The 22,581-nt window shown below is 34.4% G+C and overlaps 1 protein-coding gene across 8 annotated transcripts in view; it reads right to left on the bottom strand.

The window, feature by feature from the left end:
- The window catches only part of Nbea (neurobeachin), a 651,894-nt gene that overhangs the window by 45,716 nt on the left and 583,597 nt on the right, over window positions 1–22,581 (bottom strand). For all 8 annotated transcript variants that reach the window (XM_058582531.1, XM_058582532.1, XM_058582533.1 and 5 more), the window contains 2 exons: window positions 19,310–19,462; window positions 2,452–2,619 (listed from right to left, as the gene is read on the bottom strand). In XM_058582531.1, coding sequence (XP_058438514.1) covers window positions 2,452–2,619; window positions 19,310–19,462 — 321 coding nt within the window. The remainder of the gene's footprint in view (window positions 1–2,451; window positions 2,620–19,309; window positions 19,463–22,581) is intronic.

Below are 22,581 nucleotides of genomic sequence, written 5' to 3'. Positions count from 1 at the left end.
TCATTTAATCTTTTATGTCTACACCATATTAAATGGTCCCTATTGGTTTTGAGGAGATGAAGTATCTTCTTAAGCATTCTTGAGTTGACACAAGCTCGGCAGGTGCTTGGGCCTGTTATGGCTGGGGAAAGAAGGTAATAGTATCCCAGGTGTGTGCTCCCTCACATCTAGTGTTCTAAGAGCTGTCCAGGTGAGGGATATGACAGAGGGACTCATAGGGCAAGAACACACATACCATAGTGTAATTCTGAGAATCTCTTTAATGGAACCTAGTGTCTGATAATTATATACTCAGAAGGAAAATGCTGGAAGGAGAAAGTGTCTTGGACTGAGGCACTACAGCTGACATTAGATGGTTTGCATCACTAGGAAGTAATAAGCAGGCATAACATAACTGTTCAGACATCTATGAAATAAATAAACATGTGGTTGAACCATTCCTACCCAACAGAAAAACTTAAAAGTATACATTTCATGTAATGTCTCATTAGGAAGTCCTGCAGATTGATGATTAAGGCCTATGAATAGTTAGATTTTCCACTGTGGAAAGCAATGGCGATACTTTCTAGAAGCAGATATTTTTATAAGACTTAAATAACATAAACGATAGTCATATAAAGTCTCAGTTCTAATTTCAATTTCTTTCTATTCTTTCATTTCCTTTTTGCCCTCATTTACATATGAAAAATCTGCTATTTTTCTGTCAGTTTTAATGCTGCTTTATATTTTTATCATATTCAAGATGTGCAATATATCTGTATTTTGCCTAACAGGATTAACTTGCATCTTTCTTATTAAGGAGAGAACTTATAGGAGAAAATGATGTAATAAAATACAGAGAACCAAAAATGTCTATGATGTTTAAAAGTCAAAAACCAATTTGGACTTGGTCTTGGAATATATGAATAAGCTATTTCAACTATTTTCTGATTCTAAAAGGTGTTGGTTCTAAATGAATAATTCAGTTTATAAGAAATACATTTATATATATATATACACATACACACAGGTAAGTATTAAGCAAATATATATAGTTAAAATAATAATTAAGCTAAAATTATCTTCCACTAACCAATCTGCAGTTTACACATGACTAGGGATACTAAGTTAGGTGTGTAGAGAAAATTCCCTATTTCACCACCCAGTTTCATAATACCTGGCTTCTCTCTCATTCAGTCATCCTCTAGCCCTAATCCCATTTCCTGTGCATACAATACAGTACAATAGTGCCTCTAATAACATCCTTGCAATGTGTTCTCTTTATATTCTGCCCTAAGGGTCCAATGATCTATGATCATGAGGCTCTTCCCTTCCCTTCCCTCTTCTATGCTTGTAGCCATACAAATGAAGTCATTTTAGTTTTATAGAGGTATATAGGAAATAACTATATGGATGCAAATTATTTTAGTAGGGCTTCATTTCCCACGTCTACATGTTTTCTACCTCTAACAACAACAACAACAACAACAACAAAAAACACCCCACACATTCCACTGGTTGGTGATGTAGAAAGGATGACTTGTTTTGCATACAGCAGATGGTGGATATTGGTAGGATGCAGGATTGGGATATTGCTTCCTTGTAGAAACACTTATGTAGCAGCTGTTTTATCTCCACTCTTTCTACCTATCTGAAATCATTTCATTCAAAGTGGAAGTGATTTAAATAATATTTTCCATTAATATTTTCACTAAAAATACTTACACACTACAAGTGTATACTTACATTATACACTTCCCAACTGTTCTCCATAAATATTTTAGGTTGAGAACATACAGGAATAAAAATCTAAAAATGCATCTATTTCATTGATATGTTTCTTTAAATGTTCTGTCTAGAAGATTGCAATTTTACTTTGATTTAAAAAACCCCACACTAGCAGGTTATTTTATTATGAACTGCCCATATTTACATATTCAAGCACATCATATGCATTAATAACAAACACACTTGATGCAGTAAGCATTTGTTCTTGTTTGTTTGTTTTTTGGTATTGGGGATTGAACCCAGGATGCTCAACACTGAGCAACATCCCCAGCCATTTTTTTTATATTTTATTTTGAGATAGGGTCTCATTAAGTTTCTTAGTGCCTTGCTAAGTTGCTGAGGCTGGCTTTGAACTTGAAATCCTCCTGCCTCAGCCTCCCCAGCGCTGGGATTACAGGTGTGCACCACCTTGCCTGGCTTGCAGTAGATATTCTAATGAAGATTCTGAAGTAAAATAAAATAAGGGTATGAGTGCAGTAAAAATGTATGCAAATCAAAGAAAGAAAATATGCTAGTTGCATTTCTTGTTTTTGACATATATCCATTTTTCTACTTTTGATAAGAACCTGAAATCTATGTATGGTAAAGAGTTGAAAAGAAATTAACAGAGAAAAATATGCAAAATCAAATTTGTGCTTGAGAGATGCCAGAAATTTCCAGAAAATTTTGGGACTTGACACCTACCTCCCTGAGCACAGGATCAGTGATACTATCCAGGTTCACAGAGCCTTCATAGGTCAGGTAGTGAAAAACGTTGAGAGCACGGACTGCTTCTGGTCCTCGCTGTTTGTAGCCAAATATCAGGTCGATCCACTGATGGAGTTGGCAAGAAACAAATTCACTTTCCAGGGCCTGAAATGAGTCAAGAAAGAAATGACAGACAGCCCAAATTTAGCAAAATCTTAGATTTTTCCTTCTGTGAAACATTCTGTACAAATAAGAAGCATATACTCTTTATTCCTCTATTGATTTATATACATTTGATCTTCAATTCATAGAAATAGCAACTTTAATAAGACATAGGCCTAAATGGAAATTTTCTCTTTTTAAAATGTGTAACTTTCTCTTGGCTTCATTATGTATTCAATATGAATTTTAACATTAATTAGATTTCTTACAAACCTACTTATGTATGAAAGAAAAATAATTTGAAATAGTGTTTTTAATGCCATTTTACAATTGCATTTCTAATTTTTAAGCATTAGTTTGAAATTAAGCAATTTTATAAGAAACTTTAATATACTCTTATTTTCCTCTCTGAAGTCCCCCATTACCTTTAAGATAACTAGAAAGAACCTTCCTTCTGCTGTGAATTAATTCAGTTATTGTAGAGTCTGGGAATCACTGGGCAGTTTGGGATATTTGCCAGCTAGTGAGAAAAATGTAAACTACTAAGAGTCAATGATCATACTGAACTTCTAGAAAGAGCCAGGGGTGGGAGGGTGGGATTGGGAGGGGGAGAAAAACACTTTTACTTCATAAAAAACCTCTGGAGGTGTCCTTGGGGATCCTGACAGGGTGTCTTCTTCAGACCTGTGACATGAGCAGATGCATGGCTTACTATGTCTCTCACTTTACTGAGTTCATTCATCAACTTCTTATTGATTTAAAGAAGAAAGACACAGATTTCAACAAAAAAGTGTACATCTAGATTCCAAATTTCAGATATGTATAGCCATATAAAACTATTTTCTGAATTAGAGCTGTCACTAAATATGTGAATGAAGTTATTCTCTGGTTGCATGTCCCTGAAACCAACTTGGAATTCACTTAATTCATGATTTCTTAAATTAAGCTTTTCAAAATTATATTCAATTTTTAAAATATGTTAAGTATTCTGAATTGTACTTTTCAATTTTTCTTGTGATCACATTAACTAGCAATTTATTCTCTTCAACCCCTTTCCTGATTCACTTCTTTTAAAATTTCTGCATAGTATTTTATTTATAACAATTATTGAGGGTGTTTATCATTCAAAAATGTAAATAATTAGATTTTTATGAAAGGATAGAATTTCCTTAGTAAAACTAAACAGACTTTCTATATATCTCATGGATCTTTAATTAACAGTTCAGACTAGAACTAGGAAATGAGACAAAAATACATCAGAGAAGATGTTAGTTAAAATTCTATATTGGTTATGTTTATAATATCAGTTTGGTCAATTTGTATAAATTATTTGTAAAATTCAGTGTAATGAGTCAATTAAGGAAAAAATTCTTGATTATCAGTAATATTTTCAGGGCCTGGTACAATAAGTGAATGGATAAAAAATTAATATATGTATTTTCATTAGTGAGTAATTATTACCCAAATCCATTCACATGGATTGAGAACAGTTGTAGAATTATTATTTAAAAGAAGATTTTAACCAACATGAGTGGCTAAGCAGCAAGCATTTGAAATCAATCTCATAAGTAAAGGCCACCAAAGAAAGGCTTGATAAAATTTATCATTTTGTTATAGTAACACCATTATACATATTATAAAATGCCTAATACAATCATGAAAGGCAGAGGGAACGACTTTTCACTAAAAATTTTTGGATTTTTAAAATGTGTTTATTCCCTTTTAGCTCAATTCCCTACTTTCATTTTTATCCTCCACACAGGCAACAATCATTAACCTGTTCAGTGTTTCTCCTCCTGTTTGCATGTGCTCATATAAAGGATTACTTACTCTTTGTGCTCACGTGTTTTTGATCTATAAACATGGTCTAGTATTACAAATTTCATTTTTCCCTCTCTTTGCTCATTTATCATTGCTTTTATGATATTCCTATACCATTATGTGTGCAGCGAGTCACAAAACACCCCCAACAATGAGCATCAGGCTGCTTCCAACTCCTGATGACACAAGGCTGTGATCAATGCCTTATTTGAGGCTTTTAGAACCTCTGTTAGTATTTTCTTGGGGCTTATACACTGAATTATTACTGGTATATTACCACAATGGGTGTGCTCCCACTCCATCTCCCCAACTGCTCTGCAAAATGACTGCCCTGTTCCTACTCGCTCTGCAACACATGAAGTTTCTGCATGTCCACATTCACACTGACTCTTGGTATTAACCAGGTTTCTAATTTTGGCTGATGTAATAGATACAAAATATTATCTCATTGTTATTTTAATATGTGTTCCTCTGATTACTAACAAATTTGACATCATTTTATTATGCTTGTTGATCTTCTGAGTTTTCTCTTCTACACATTTTCTTTTCATTACCTTTGGCTCATTTTTAAAGTGGAGATTTCTGTCTTTATGTTGTCAATTTGCAAAATATTTTTTTGTATATTTTAGTCCCTTACTGATTTAAAACACTTCAAATGCATTTTCTATGTGTCACATGTTTATTAACTATCCATATTCTTTGCTGAATAGAAATTCCTAATTTGAAATAATTACATTATTTAAAAAATGTCATACTCTAAGAGTTTGTTTTGATGTTACAAGGTTAGATTTCCATCAGTCAGGTTTATTTTTATGGTTTTGTTATTCACATTTTAGTCTTTGATCCACCTAAACTCTACTTTCATTCATTAAAAAAGCACCCAGTATAATTCTGTTACAGTGAGTCATTTTTTTCTAATACCATCTATCAAATACACATTCCTTTCTTCAGAGATGTGTGGTATCATGGTATCATCTTTAGTGTATATGTTTGAAATGATGATCCAAAACTAATATTCACAGATAATATGATAATTATCTCACAAAAGCTCAGTTCTAATCCATCCATCCTTCCCTTCCTCCTTCATTGCTTTCTTTCTTATCTTTTACTCTTCTATGTATTTTAATTTATTTTTTAGTTATAGTTGGACACAATATCTTTATTTTATTTTTATGTGGTGCTGAGGATTGAACCCAGGGCCTTGCACATGCTAGGCAAGTGCTCTGCCGCTGAGCCACAATCCACCCCCTCTTCTATGTATTTTTTACTCTATATAGATGTGTGTGTGTTCAATTTTCTATACTCATTTCATATCTTAATTATTTTTATTTCTTATATATCATAATAGTTGGCACATTTTATTCTTCCTTTTCCAGGATTAACTAGGTTGTTCATGGGCCTTATTCTTTCCTATAACTTTAATAATCAAATGTATAGATATATAAAATAATTTTGTTGGTGTGCCAACCAATTAATAAATTAAGTTGGGAATACTGAGATTAGGTTTTCCCATCCAAGGTCCCAATATGTCTTTACTTATATATATATCAATCCCTAAACCCTATAGTAGAGTTAAAAATTGAAAGTTTCTCAAGAAAAATTGATTATTGTTGTTTTTAGTGTATTCCCAGATAGTTGATAAATTTTTATTTATTTTTAAATATTTATTTTTTAGGTATAGTTGGACACAATATCTTTATTTATTTTTATGTGGTGCTGAGGATTGAACCCAGGGTTTAGCATGTGCTAGGAGAGTACTGTACCTCTGAGCTACAACTCCAGCCCCAAATTTTGATTTATTTTAAAAATTATATTTTATACTTGGTTATTGATAATGTAGAAAAAATGCTACTGATTTCTATAAGTTGAAATTATTTCTGGAAACTGTTATTGCTTATGTTTATAACTTTAGTTTTTCTTCTAGAATTGTTTTAAATCTCAGCAACTATTTATAATAGCAATGGTGATATGGGATAGCCTTGTCTTTTTCTTGATCTTAAGGTTAAAACCTATTTAGTCCTGATGCAAACACACACACACACACACAATCTCTCTCTTTCTCTTTCTCTTCCTCTCTCTCTCTTAATATACTGATGCTATTTTATTTAGAATTTGCATTATGGCAATACATGAAATAGATTTCATTTCTTTTTTTCTCCTTTTAACTACTTTTGGAATCAAGATCCCGCTAATCTCCAACTTACATAAGAAATGAATTTATTTTCTCTTGAAAATTTGTTACAATTCACCTAAAAATAATATGACTATTGAATTTTCTGGTGGTATGGAAAAATTTTATGAAATTTATTTAGGCTTATAAGTCTCAGTGTTGACAATTTAATATTTTACTCAGTTGTTATTCAACTCAAGTTTTAAAACTAATTGGTTCATACATGTTCATAATAATCTTTAACTAAACTTAACAATATTACATCTGCAGTAATTTACCCTATTCTAGTTCAAACATTAGAGAGACAGCATGGTAATAGTTGCAGTTAAATAATTTTGCATGTTTTTTTTTCTGATAGTTTCAGTTAAATAATTTTGCATGTTTTTTTCCTCTTTGGTTATAAAATTAATTAAGAAAGAAACAAGGAGGTAGGAGGCTAAACAGATAAAGTTACAGATTCTATGTCTTGCTATTTAAAAAAAGAAAATTCAGTTTAGAATATTTAAAAGCTAAATCTAGTTCAAAGCTAAATGCATATCTAAAAATTGAATATTAACTATCACATAATTGAAGCACAATCACCCACCTAAAGCTAAAGAAGGACACTAGGGCTCTTTACTGCAGTATAAATAGTACTAATCTTTTACTAAATACATGACATCTGCTTGTTTGTTCATTTTAGTACTGTGTTTTCAGGAATGAACCCACTCTGGACTTTGAAATGAGAGATTTTAGTACTATACCAACTGTAAAAAATATAAAGAAATACTTGATTACTAAGCTATTAGTGTTATAATAGTCTTAATAGCTTTCTTTACCATCTACTTGCGTATCTAAAGGCAAAAGCAATTGCTTTAAGCCCAGATAAACCAATTCCCAATCCATAACTCTACCCTGGGGATCTGGGAGGAAGGAAATAAAGACAGATACTAAAACCAGGGAGGATATCTCTTAGATGGATAATACTTACCTAATTCTAATTTCCATTTTGTCCCCTGGGTATTAGATGGTAGAGAATTCTTTCTCTAATAGGTTTGGGAAAAAGCCTCTCTGAAACTTATAAAAAGGAAAATAGGCTACTCATTAACTGTGAGGAGAGAATATTACTCCTGAATTCTTTTATTTAATACAGTTGAATTCCTACCTCTTATACACTAGGGCAATCTCATTCTTTTATCTTATAATCTCAAAATTCTGTTCTTGGTAATAAATGATTCTCTAAATAGAGTTGCATATATTCAAGGTGAAAATCAGGAAATCATGTTTCCATTGCTATGTGTCTATGAGGAAATAAACTGTAGGGACACCTGGGAGAAGAGAATTTCAAATACAGGAAACCACCATCCATCCATCCACTCATCCATCCACCCAACATGAAAATGGCAGTGCCATTCAGTGCCAGGCAGTGCTCTAGATCCTGAGAATAATATGATATGATCAGACAAAACCTCTGATCTCTGGGAGCACAGTTCATTATAATTCAAATAAGCTAGGTGAATGTAGTCTAATATTTCTTCTGTGCCAAATTACTGAGCACCTACCATATGTCAGAAATTTGCCTTAGAGGATGTACACATAAATAAACATTCCAAAGTTCTCAAAAAGATCAGAGTCTGCTGGGGGTAAGCATATTTCATTATCTCTTCCTTCTGCTTATAACTTCTGCCAAAGTGCTAAGTTGACAACAGGCACTGACCCTCTACACCCTCACTCTACCAGAACTTGCCAAAGCGTGGGGTGTCTACCTCTGCTGTGCTAACCTTGCCAATGCACACTCATCTCCCACTCTTTACCTTGCCTCTGTAAAATGAGAGAGATCTGAAGGGGAAGTCACTGGTGGGAAGTCACAGAGGGAGACTTGTAAGCTTGGACTTTACAATACGCCCAGAATGGATGAATTTCTTATGTCCTTCGCTGCTACCATCAGACCTAACAATACCTTCTCACAGATTCTGAGTCTACCCCTGTGCCTTGACCATTCATTCCCAACACTGCAGCCAAAGCTATCCTTTCAAAACAAAGGTATGATCATGTCACTCTTCTCTTCAAACCACTGTGATGACTCTTCACTTTACTCAGGGTAAAAAGGTGAAGTGCTTATGATGGCCTTCAAGTCATGCGATGAGCCCCTGTTATTGTGCTATGTGCCCATTTGCTCACTGCACCCTGACCCACTGGCCTCCTTGTCAACCACATTCCTACCACAGGGACTTGGCTCCAGCTGTTCCCTCTGCCTGCAGTGTTCTCTCCCCAACAGAGTCACTTGGCTCACTCCCTCACCTTCTTCAGGTCTTTGCTCAAATCTCATCTTCAAAGGAAGCAATGCTACCTCTGTCCCCATATTCCTGATCCCTTTATCGTGCAGTACTTCTTTTTAACCATAGCATTAGTCACTTTCTTTCTTTCCTTTTTCTTTTGGGTACCGGAGATTCAGTCCAGAGGCACTCAACCACTGAGCCACATCCCAGCCCTTTTTATTTTGAAACAGGGTCTCACTAAGTTGATTAGGGCCTTGCTAAGTTGCTTAGGCTGGCTTTGGATTTGTGATCCTCCTGCCTCAGCCTCCCTAGATGCTGGGATTTAGGCATGTGCCAGCATGCCAGGCTCATTGATCACTTTCTAAGGTACTAGATATTTTAGTTATTTATTTATTGTTTATTGTATCTCTTGATTGAAACTAAACTGAGTGTGGGCAGATTCCTTGTCTGTTCACTGATGTATTGCAAACATGAAAAAGGGTGCCTGGAACACTCAATAGTTATCTGTTGAATTGTAAGAACAATATCAGTGTTCTTTTTTAAACAAGGTGGGTTTTTTAAAACAGTAGAATATATTCCAAATTTCAAAATTTTATCTACGGCAAAAAACTTTTTCTTTGAAATATAAAAATTTCATGAAGTACATAATACTTAAAGCAAAAACACTGAGAATCAGTTTTCTTGCCTCAATACTCTGTGTATGTGCTGCAGTCTGTAAACACTTTGCACTTGGCCTAACGGCAAGTGCTGGGCTGAAGGCTGAATAAGATTATCAGTGCACATCCATGAGAGGCCTTTTGCTAAAACAAATTTTAAAAAGGGTAGATTATGATTGATGAACCCAGCATTAGGATAATGTTATCTGAGATATTTTCTATTTCAGTCCTTTGTCAGGAGGTCAGATTATAATCATGTTAGAACTGAACACAATGCTTTATTAATGTTTCATGAGTAAGTCAGTTGTAATCAGTCTAGCTTTGTGTGGATAAATTAAACCAATTCTTGATGTATAAACTCATTGCATTTAGAAGTTATTAAAATAAATATAGTATACTAAAAGTGACCATATCACTTTACTGGGTTTTTTAATGAGACCACATTTTCAATTTCATAGCTTCTCAATGAAACAAAAATTCTTCTTATGTATTTATAAAGCATAAATAATTCCAACCAACTATATATGTTACTGTCCATAACTTCAACAACAACATTAACAATGACAATGGATTAAAAGAAATGCATCATTAAAAAAAATCAAAATACTATTTCATTGCTTAAAATAAGGAAGTAAAATCAGTTCACAGACAAGCAGTGGCTGCTACTACCAATGTATCGAATACCTGTTTGATGCAGCACAGTATAATGAAGCTGAGCATTTAATAATCAATGATACCATCCCTTTCATAATATTATTTTGTCTTCTTTGCCTTGGATTTCTTAATGACAGCTTAAAAGAAGGAGGAGGAAATGCTCATGGATTCAGAATACTAATCCACACAAAGAGATAAAGGCTTTTTACTACTGTGAATGTCATTTCTTTGGGATATATGACATTTTCATTTTATACTTTAGGCTCATTACAAAGAACTCCTTCAAATAACTGAAGATAATCCCAGTCCAAATTATAAATATACTAGAGCAAATTTTCTCTAAACCTATTCATGAGAACTAAATCCTATATGAACTACCCAGTCAGTATAAAGTTGGAAACTTTTAATGTTATAAAACAATATTAAAAAATGGTGGTTGTATTCATGAAATCTATTAAGAAGTGTTAAATGGTTCTATATTTTATACTAGTGTCTAAGCTTTGTATATTATAGAAATATACATAAAATATATATCACTTCAGCAAAAATTGAAAATATGTAGATCACTGGTTGGATTTACTAGTTTTAACACAGATATCTGACACAGTTTCTGCATGAGATCAGTATAACCATACCATCATAGGGTGAGAAAACTGATCACGAGCTAGAGCAGAGGAAAATGAAAAGACACTCTGAAGGAGAATGTGGAGTTGGAGAAAAGCAGTAAAGTAACACTGAGGAGCAGCTGCAGAGACACAGCACGTCTGATGTGACATCTTCTCGTATCTCTATGCTTGAAACTGTTCCTAGAGGCAGCACTTTGGGTTTTCTCTTTTGCTGTAATTCCAAACAAACAATGACTACCTTACTGGCTGCTAGTACATGTGGGAGTTTCCCTTTCTGTTCTGTAGGGTCCCTTCAAGTAAGATCTAAGAGAAGAACACAGAAAGAAGAAACACTTCTCAAGTACCCATTAAGTGCTAGGCACTTCCTGCAGATGATTCATTTAACCTGGTACTGCTTCTGGGTGATGGAGAGAGCAAATACTGAGGGAGTTAAATATTTATTGACACAACTTACACAAATATTTATTTTGTATAAAGTCTTCCACTCCATGTAGTAAAAATTACTTCACAAGTCTTTCCAGATTTCACTAATAACAGGAATTTGGTTTAGGACAGAGAAGAACCTCATGCTCTGCTTCTTCCATTTCTTCATGAATACAAGTTGGAACTCATTACTTACAATAAAAATGCATTATTTATTTCAAAAAATACTTTATAATTTTCAGATATTAACAAGCTCCGATCTAAATTGCTGAGGCTGGCTTTGAACTTGTGATCCTTCTGCCTCAGCCTCTGGAACCTTTGGGATTACAGGCATGTGCCATTGTGCCTGCACCATCTCTAATAATTTAGTCAGTTGTGAAACTTAATTCTTTTGAATATGTGAGAACAAACCTTGAAGTGACTGTAACTTCTCCCAGTCATATGTTGTCGTTACAGTTGCTAGTACATTTCCGATGCCTGACTTGAGAAATAGGCATGTTTAGGAAACTATATAGCAAGGCTTATGTTTGAGAAGCATGTCATTTTGCTTTGCTTAAAATCTGCTCAGCAATTTCTTGGAAAGCTGGGAATGGAGCCACCATTTGACCCAGCTATTCCCCTTCTCGGTCTATTCCCTAAAGACCTAAAAAGAGCATGCTACAGGGACACTGCTACATCGATGTTCATAGCAGCACAATTCACAATAGCTAGACTGTGGAACCAACCTAGATGCCCTTCAATGGATGAATGGATAAAAAAAATGTGGCATTTATACACAATGGAGTATTACTCTGCATTAAAAAAATGACAAAATCATAGAATTTACAGGGAAATGGATGGCATTAGAGCAGATTATGCTAAGTGAAGCTAGCCAATCCCTAAAAAACAAATGCCAAATGTCTTCTTTGATATAAGGAGAGTAACTAAGAACAGAGTAGGGTCGAAGAGCATGAGAAGAAGATTAACATTAAACAGGGATGAGAGGTGGGAGGGAAAGGGAGAGAGAAGGGAAAATGCATGGAAATGGAAGGAGACCCTCAGAGTTATACAAAAGTACATACAAGAGGAAGTGAGGGGAAGGGGAAAAATAATATAAGGGGGACAAACGAATGTCAGTAGAGGGAGCAGAGAGAGAAGAGGGGAGGGGAGGGGAGGGGAGGGGAGGGGGGATAGTAGAGGATAGGAAAGGCAGCAGAATACAACAGACACTAGTATGGCAATATGTAAATCAATGGATGTGTAACTGATGTGATTCTGCAATCTGTATATGGGGTAAAAATGGGAGCTCATAACCCACTTGAATCAAATTGTGAAATATGATATATCAAGAACTATGTAATGTTTTGAACAGCCAACAATAAAAAATTAAAAAAAAAATCTGCTCAGCAGTACTTCAGCTGTTAAAAAGATAAGATAAGATACGCAGGTACGAAGTATAACATGAGTCAGTTCTTGAATTGGTAATGTTAGTATCAGGACTAAATTGTTCTATTTGATTTAATTACAATTGAAGTAGCTGCAGCAATTATAAATAAAAATAATTTGTTATTCAAATTTTATGTACATGATTTTACTCTATTAAAGTAAGAGGGAAAAACTATTGAAAGCTTAAACTGTCTTAATGGTGTTATATCATTTCTTAGGATGTTCCTTTTGACAAATAATCTATTAATTCTCTTATTAAAATCCAAATGATATGAAACTGTTTGGTGGGAATCAGGTGTTTTAAAGGGATTTTGATGAACCTATGTGGTGCTCATATGAGTAATGAGATAGGCAGAGAGCCATTAATGAAAACCAAATTGTAAGTCTGGGTCACAATTAGGTGTCTGGAACACATCCATGCCCACAGATGGTTTGCAAATGTCAAACAGGTTCTATTCCAAAGTTCTCTTATAACTTGGTGATTGAAACACGTATTGTAGTAGAAATGGTATTATTCAAATGGATTGGTTTTCAAGTCAATCTATAAAGCCATAAGTAATTGAAAATGCAGGTGAAGTTTTAAAAGCTACATGTGGGTCTGGGGAATGCTGCATTCACAGTTGCAATCTGCGATGCCAGGCGAAGCCAGCTAGAAAGCATCTGGGTTCAGACCATCCACCAGCCACTTTGGCTTTCTGGGCTTCAGCCTCCTCATTCAAGTAAAAGGTCCCTTTCAGCTGTAAAATCCTGTGATTACTCCATTTGTAAAAGTCAAGGAAACACCCCTCCTCTCACACTTTTCACTCACTAAACTAGAAGCCAAGATTTTCCTAGCTGTGAAAGGAAATCTAACAGTGTGAAGCTAGCAGATGACAAAGGTAAAAATGGGGGCCACTTGTCAGGTGTGAAGAGCCCCAGGTGTTGGACCATGCTATTGGTCTAGGGCCACTTCCCACTCATCTCTCTTTTCTTCCATTCACCCCATGGAACTAGCTTCTGGCTTCCTTCCCTTCTCTTTCGCCCTCTATCTCTACAGCTACTCTGGCCACTACTTATTTCTCCTGGAGATAGTGTATAAGAACACTGCTGCTTTGCTAAGTAGATGGAATGTGGTAAGTTATATTACCTCACTGGGTTTCAGGTTATATTTTCCTCAGAAGGTTTTTTTGAGGATTATAATAATGATGCACCAATGTTCTGGCACAGTGTCTGGCAAAGAATTAAAAATCAAAAATGGCCTAGCAATAAGCACTATTGTCATTAATTTATCTTGGTCAACTTTTATGTTGAGATGACTTGAGACAACCATTGTGGTATGACATAAAGTGACTAAGATTAAGGTGTCCATCCTGATTTGCAGCAGTTGTCAGCAGCAAGTCTTGGATTGAGGGAAATAGAAAAACAATTGTCAGCAGCTGCGCCAGGGAGCCAGCTGGCTGTAGGTAAGAAGAGGTGTAAGCTGCATACTGTCTGTAGAAACATTTAATTTACTAAAGGCAGAGTTTTGTCACTTCATCTTTCAGTACGTAATTCCCAAACCTGGAATCCATCAGACAATGGTCAAATGAAACCCAGGTAGAAGCTAAAGTCACTTTCTAGCAGAGTTAAAAAGTTAACATTTCCTCTAGGGCCTTGCTCAGCACTTGACTGATTCTTCATCATAAAGCACTGATAAGTAGAGTTATTTGGTTTTATAGCTTGGAAGAACTCATAAGCAGCAAACTATAACCAGTATGTTGTTAAATGGAGCTACGGGGATACTGACAATCTGAAAAAGAAAAATAGATCTGAAGTTCTATCACTTTATAAAATAATAATAGGTATTTAGGATAATAAACTTGATTTAAGAGAAGAATTCAGTTTTATCCATTGTATATGAGGGTAAGGAACCAGGTGATCAACTTTAGAAAGATAATCATAATAGTGCTTCAAAAAGATCTCACTTGGGGCTAGGGTTGTAGCTCAGTGGTAGAGTGCTTGCCTAGCACGTGTGAGGCACTGACTTCAATCCTCAGCACCACATAAAATTAAATCAATTTTAAGAAGTTATTTTAAAAATCTCACCTATAGAAAACCCAGAAACATCATTTATTTGGCAATTTTATATAGTTGGATTGCATTCACATCCAACATTCTAGTTCAATGAAACATTGTAATTTTTTCTACAGATATAGTCAAGAATGTATGGTCTTTCTTATTTACTTTATGCCAAAACTAATTTTATAATGGTTTCTCATCCATAATAATTAATAACTGTTTCTACATTAAAAAAAAATCTGTGCATGATGATGCCCTGGGGCTTGGTTTGTAGAAGCATGACTGCCTTTTCTATTTCAATTAGGTTTATCAGTAATAAAATTATTAATTCTTTGAGCACATAAACTTCTTTGATTAATGAAGAACACAGGTTGTGTCTATAATAAATCACTTCTTATTGCTTTATTAAGATATATCTAAAATGTTCTAGCATCTAATTAAAACATGAAGAGATGCTCAACATCATTGTCATTAGAGAAATGTAAATTAAAATTGTAATAAGATATTATTTCATGTCCACCAGAATGGCGGTAATAAAAATATTTAGGTAATAACAAGTGATGGTGAGAATATGGATGAACTAGAATGGTCATACACTGTACATGGGCATATAAAGTAACAGTTACTTTGGAAAACACTTTGGTGGTTTCCTAAATAGTTAAATGTACTACATGAGTCAGCTATTCCATTCCATTCCATATACACCAAATAAATGAAAACCTGTATTCATACAGAAACTTTTATGTGAATGTTCATAGCAGCATTAATCATAATAGCTCCAAAGAGGAAACAACTCAAATGTTCATCTACTAATGAATGAATTAACAATATGTGATATTCCCTACAATGAAATACTATTGCACAAAAAGTAGAACAAAGAACTGATACATGATATAAGATGGATGGGTCTCAAAGACTATGCTCAGTGAAAGAAGCCAAACCAAAAGGAAGACATTGTCTGGTTCTTTTTGTATGAAATATTCACAGTAGATTACTGGTTGCTTGCAGTTGGAGTTGGGTGTGAGATTGCTTTGGGGTGATGGGATACTGTAAAATTAGGCTGTGGTGATAGTCTTACATCTCTACAAAATTACTGAAAAGTAATTAAATTGTATATTGAAAACAAGTGAATTTTGTGATATGAATGCTATCTTAATACAGTTGTTAAAAATATCCTGACATGGGCTGGGGATGTGGCTCAAGTGGTAGCGTGCTTGCCTAGCATGCGTGCGGCGCTGGGTTTGATCCTCAGGACCACATACAAATAAAGATGTTGTGTCCGCCGAAAACTGAAAAATAAATATTAAAAAATTCTCTCTCTCTATCTCTAAAAAAAAAATCCTGACATCATAATACAACAGCAAGAGAATGACTGTTACTTTTATCAGCAATTTGTTCCTTTTTGTTGCTAGCTCATGCTCCATTACATGGCTGTTCCACAGTTTGTTTATTCATTTACCAGGTGAGGAACATCTAAGTAGATTTTGGGTTCTGATGAAAATGAATAAGCCACTATAAACTTTCATCCACTTTTAGAATATAGTAAATTTTCATTTTCTCTTGGGGCAATACTGAGTAGAGGGATTGTGGGTTATATGGTAAGTATTTTTTACAAGAAACTATCAAACTGTTTTCTGCCAGCAAGGTCTGTGTGTCTCTGTTGCTGTGCATCTTCACCAGTGCTTGCAATGTCAAGTGCTTTTTTTTTTTTTTTTTTTTTAAACCATGCTAATATGTAATGGTATCTCACTGTGATTTTAATTAGATTAATTGATTTTATTTTTGGATTAGTTTTTGATATGGCACATCCTTTCATGTGCTTATCTGTCCTCTGTACATCCTTTTGTTAAAGATATTTTCCTTTTATAAAAACTATTTTTCTAATGATTATTTTCTTTTTGATTTTATATATAATAAATGCTCTTCATATATGTTAGATTTAGTCTTTTATTGGATGTGTTTTTAAAAATATTTTCCTAGTCTCTGGTATATTTTTCAATGCTTTTAAGTAGCATTATACAAAGAAAAAATTTTAATAAAGTCCATTTATCAATGTTTTCATTTATGACTTATATTTTCTTGTCATATCTAAGACATCTTTGCCTAAGGATGTACAAGGTCACAAAGACTATCTCCTCTGTGTTTTCTTCTAGAAGTTTTATAGACTTAGGTTTTATATTTAGGTCCAATGATCCATTTTGAGTTAATTTTTTTATACGGAGTGAGGGAAGGACAAAGGTATCCATCCCTTTTTTACATACAGATATGCAGCTTTTCCAGGACTGGTTGCTGAATGTCAATTCTGCCTTAAAGCCTTGATTTGCTATTTTTATTATTCAAGTAAATTAATGAATAGATTAAAAAGCGGAGAAGAAAGTGAGCTATAGGCATAGAGGATGATGAGGAGGATTCATTCATTTTGACTGATTTGGACCAAACTGTTCTATATACTGACACATATGAGATTATTACCAACATGACTCATTCATTCACTCAATGTTACAATTCGGATCTGGACTATCCAACAAAAACTCACATGTTGAAAGCTTGGTCCCCAGTGCAGAAATACTCGGAGGTGGACCTTTTAGACAATAATTGGGTCATGAGGCACCTGATTTCACCACTGATCAAAAGGATTCAATAGCTGAATGGAGGAGGTAAGGCAGTTGGAGGAAGGCTAAACTATTCTGGGATACTAGTATAAGTCCTAAAAAGGTTTATCATGTCTCCTAACCCTTTTTCCTTCTCTCTGTTGCTTAGTGAGCAGTTTTCCTCTGCTATGCCATCCTGACATGGTGTTCTGTCTCACCTTAAGCCCAGAGGGATGCAACTGGACACCATTGACTGACTCCTCTGAAATGGTGAGCTAAACTAAATCTTCCCTTCTCTAAGTTGTTCCTGTCAAGTTTTGATCACAGAGACAAAAGCTGACTTACACACTCAGCAAATGTTTACTAATCAACTGTTATGTAAAACAGGCACAATTCTGGGCTCTGGAGTTCTGGGATCTAGGGTTGAATTGGTAGATCTGGTACCCTTACATGGATATTATAGCAAATATTCAAGTATGAAAGGATAATGTGGTAGCATATGACCCCAATTCTAATAGAAAATGGAGATTTTTAGAAGTATGAGTTACTGAAGTATAAATCCTTCATATTAAACACATAAATTGAAGCAATAATCTATTGTTCAAGCAGACAGTGTGAAATAACTCCAAATATCTGAAAGTGCCAATTTACAGATTGAGAAGTGAGAGGGAATATACATAAAATTTATGCAATACATGAGATTACCTCAAAATGGGGAGACCAAACTGTAGATATGGTACTTTTAAAGACGGGGCTATTTATATCAGCAACAACTTTGTAAAATAAAGTATATTAAAAGTAGAATATTTCTTAGATACAGAAAATAGAGCTTCAAAATAGAAAGGAAAATATGACCAACAATAAAGTACAAAAAATGTGATATAATGTTGGAGAAGGGGGCAGAGAATATATATGTATAATTCTGTTAATGTAAAATGTCCAGAAAAGGCATAGAGATTGAAAGAAAGTAGAGATAGAAAGTAGATTAGTAGTTGCTTAGGGCTGCCTGAGGGGATGAGGAAGTTAGAGAGAACAGGGTGAGATGCTAACAGATCTGAAGTTTCTTTATGGAGTGATTACAATGCTCTAAAATTGCTGTGGTAAGGGTTGTACAACTCTGTGAATGGGTTAAAATCCATTGATTTTTTTCGGTGGGTAAATTATATGGTATGTGAATTATTTCAATAAAGCACTTACAAAAAGGGATTAAGGCTATGTGAGTCCCATTACAATATGTTAAACATATTTCAATTCTGAATCAAAATAAACTATAAAACAAAATAAAATGGATTTATGAGACAGTTGGAAAAACTTGGGAGTGAAATAGGATTAAAGACATATTTTAGGTCATTGGTTTTACTGGTATAATTCCTCAAATGACCATGAATAATAGTACAGGAGAGGGGGTGTTTTTTAAGTGGCTCCTTTCCATGTACCATAACCACACTGGGTAAAAACATATTGAAATCTATAAAATTTCCACATGCAAACATTCTATTTACACATTTCTTATTTGAACACCCAGACATCTGTCATACAGAGTAAAAAGAATGTTTATGAGATGGGTGTTCTCTTACAGCCAAGCATATTACATCATAAGGTATGTGTTTCACAGCTTAAATTTCCTATATATAAATATGCTCCAAATGTAATTTTTCTTGTTTTAAATATTTTTACATGTGAGAAAATGTATGGGTATGCTGGCTACAGTAGATGAAAATGAGGAATGGGCATGTATTTTAAGAACTCTGTAATATGTAATATTAGTCAACAGATGTTCATCTGATTGCATTCTCCTAAGGGAGTAAATATAACTGAATTGCCATTCCTTGATTAGTTCTCATGAAAGGAAATCCACTCAACAACAAAGAACACTGTCAGAAGACCACAGTAATATGTTTGCTTGCTTTATTTTTTTTTAATCCTAATCTTAAATTTTAGATGTTAAGTGGCAATCTGTAATAGTTACAAACAAAACTATGGAATATTTTAACTTCCTGATGATTGCTCAAACAAAACCCAAACCTCTTACCATCCTGTTGATCCGTACAAAGTCTTCAGGTTTTTTTGCCCAAGGGGGAAGATCAACATCATTTACCACTACTTCATCTTCTCTGACACCAAGATTATATCCATTACTGTTGACAAACATTTCTGGTAGGTAGTAGAACTCTGGAATTAGTTCCTGCCAGGATTAAAAAATAGAGCATATTAAACCACTGTATAAAAAGCAGTTTAAGAAATCTATTACCTTATCACTTACTAACTATAAATGGAATTAAATACTTTCTTTACCTAATGGCAAGATTTTAGTCCTTATAGTCTTCATTTTATTTAAGAGTCTGAGAATATTAAACATTTCTCTTGAATAATTTTTGATTATAATGTGCAATATTTTAAAATATCACCCATTTTCAATTTTATTTTGTCACAAATTAATTAAGAGAAACAGGCATATAAATTAATAATGGTTCATAAGACATTAGTGAACAAATATGTAAAGCTACATTGACCAGTGTAGGTACTTAAACAACTTTTAAGTCTTAATGAATTATCCCCAAGTTAAAAGAATCACACAATATTTTCTACTTTTTAATTTTTTTTAAACCACACTGGTAATTACTAGACATGATGTTTATAAGGAGATTCATAGCTTTATTTTTTGACTTGACCAAATTCTTTCTTTTCTTTCTTTCTGCAGTGCTGGGGATGAAACCCAAGGTTCTTGCACATACTAGGCAAATGCTTTGCCACTGAGCTATACTCTAACCCCAAATAAAGTAGTTACTTATACATATCACTGAAGGTAGTGAAGAGATGATATGTAATATTGTAATCAGTTTTAAAGATTTAGTGTGTGCCACTGGAATGTAGGTTATTAAAAATTGGATGCAAAGATAACTTATGTGTGGTTCATTATATCTAAATGAGGTTTTATGTTACCTTATAAAAAATCTGATATAGAAAAAAAAAATGATTCTAAGACCCTAAAATTTTTTACTTTTATGTAAGTAGGATAAAATGAAAAACAAAATAAAACAACTGTAGTTTTTATGTACACCATCAATATAATCTTTTTTAAAATGTCAAGATAAGGGTTAAATTAACTTTCAATTGCACTGTGAAAAGCATACGGCATTTACTCATGTAATCTGATCAACACTGATGGGCATAGCACCTGAAATTGAATCTCACTGTGGTCTTCTCTAGGGATGTACAGAAAAAAAAAATTAAAAACACCAGGCACTGAGACCTTCAAATAAATTGCGTCCTCAATTTTCTAAGAAAAGCACAAAAGAAAGTTTTTCCTCCATGGGTTCTCCCATTAAAACCAACATATATGTTACAGTACAAGTGGGTACTTACATCAGTAATGTTCTGTGTGAATTTGATCATGATCCCTTCTTACCATAATTGTGAACCATAAGAAAAGTATAATTGTGTTTATTTTCTCTAGCATTGTGGTATCATAAACAGGTTTATATAAATAGGTTTTCTGGATAAATGGAGACTAGTATTTTAAGAATCAGAATTTTCTTCTAAATAAAATATTTAAATAGAAATCTTTCTAAAATCTTTTACACAAATTCCCTTTCATTTACTTATTCACAAAGAAAAGGTTTGAGTTCCAGACACTGTGAAGGGTACTCAAAACAAAAATGGATAAGTGATGGCCCTCATATCAGGTAACTCAAAGCATAAAGGGGTGATGTATAAATAGGTGGTTATAATGTACAGCAATAACAGCTGTGGAAGGAGTAGGCAAAGAGGAGCAGGGAACCAATTGAGTCATTTGAGCAGATCATGGCTAAGATGAGATCAGGGGAAGAGGCACAGGGGACTCTCAGGGAGCACCATCAAGGAGTGGTAAGAAAGTGAGTAGGGTGGAGGATAGGAAATATGGGTGGGTTGATCTGGACGAGGAGAGGAGATGGTAGGAGTTTTAGGGAAGATGATGAGGAAGTTTTATAAAGGCTAGGCTATTTGGATTTCATCTTACAGACAACCAACATTTTAAAGAAGTTATTGTTTTACAAGATGACACTGGGTGACAAAGTAGAAGGTGTACTGAAAAGGAGGGAGACTGTCCCTGTGGGGAACAGGGAAGGGAGAGGGGCTGCTGTGAGGTGTGGAGTTAGAGGATATATGTGCTCTCTGTCAAGGGGCAAGGATCTACAACAGAGCTACCAGTCAGCCAGGGGGGATGGAGAAGGTCAGGGGCCCCAGCATACCCAGAAAGTGAGGGAATTAGATGGCTCATGCTGAGGGGAAAATATATGCTCAGGATCAACTATGTAGGAGATGTCCACACCACAATGAACTGTGTGGAAAAGGGGGTACAGTGAAATTAATATAAGTGAAGAACATTTTCAATGGCCTGAATGTGGAAGGGGAAGGGAGAAGGGACTTAAAGAAAGGCTATAAGGTAAACAAACCTGCTTATTGCCAATAATGAGAGGGCTTAATTGAAGAATAGGACAGGGGTTAAAGTGTGCTTCAGCAATACTCTATGAGCAACGATTATAATGTGCTTGATTTCCCAGCAGGGCAAGCGTGGCAGTGTAAGTCAGTCACTGAAGGAGCAATCTGGTAAAAGTGTATGATCACTGATTAGAAGGTAGAAGTAAGAAATCACTCTTTCCTGAGGTATTTGTACCCAATAAGAAATGCATAATTATCATCTTATAATTTCAAAGTATTCATATAAAACAAAGTTTTCTTCTGATCTTACTCCCACTCTTCAGAGAAAATTAGTAAATGGTGTAGAGAAGGCAAGGACCAATGACTTTTGCACATGACCGACTCTTAATATGATGCTGAATTACATTAACATCCCGAAAGGGACAAAAGGGGGAAAGACAGGTACACTCAAGCTGCTGCTTAACTTGGAGGGGAACTATACGTAATAGACTCACATAAGTCAGGGATTGTCCTTATTGCCTTTCTTCAGTTATCTGTGCTCATGTCCTATGATAAAAAGAGGCAATAGGCTTTCTGGAGGACAGAGAAGGATATACATCCATAGCATGGATTTAGTTCATTTAAACAGCCCAAAGAGTCTCAATTTATCTTCTACCAACTTGGTACTATATATTTTTCACTTAGTATTTCCCATTCTTTCCTGTGTTGCAGGATCAGGTGTTTATTATTAACCTACTTAATATAAACCTTATAAGCCTACTTAAAACTATAATATAGTTTTACTGAATGACATTATGTTAAATTCATGAAGGCACAAAAACATAGGATTTAATATCAATAATATTTCAGACAAAAGTGAAGCCAGATTTAAAGTTAGGTAGT

Source organism: Marmota monax, unplaced genomic scaffold (assembly GCF_021218885.2).
Source record: "Marmota monax isolate L192 unplaced genomic scaffold, Marmota_monax_Labrador192_F-V1.1 WCK01_AAM20220418_F8-fsc00011, whole genome shotgun sequence".
NCBI lineage: Eukaryota > Metazoa > Chordata > Mammalia > Rodentia > Sciuridae > Marmota > Marmota monax.
This window is presented reverse-complemented; position numbering and strand designations above follow the sequence as displayed.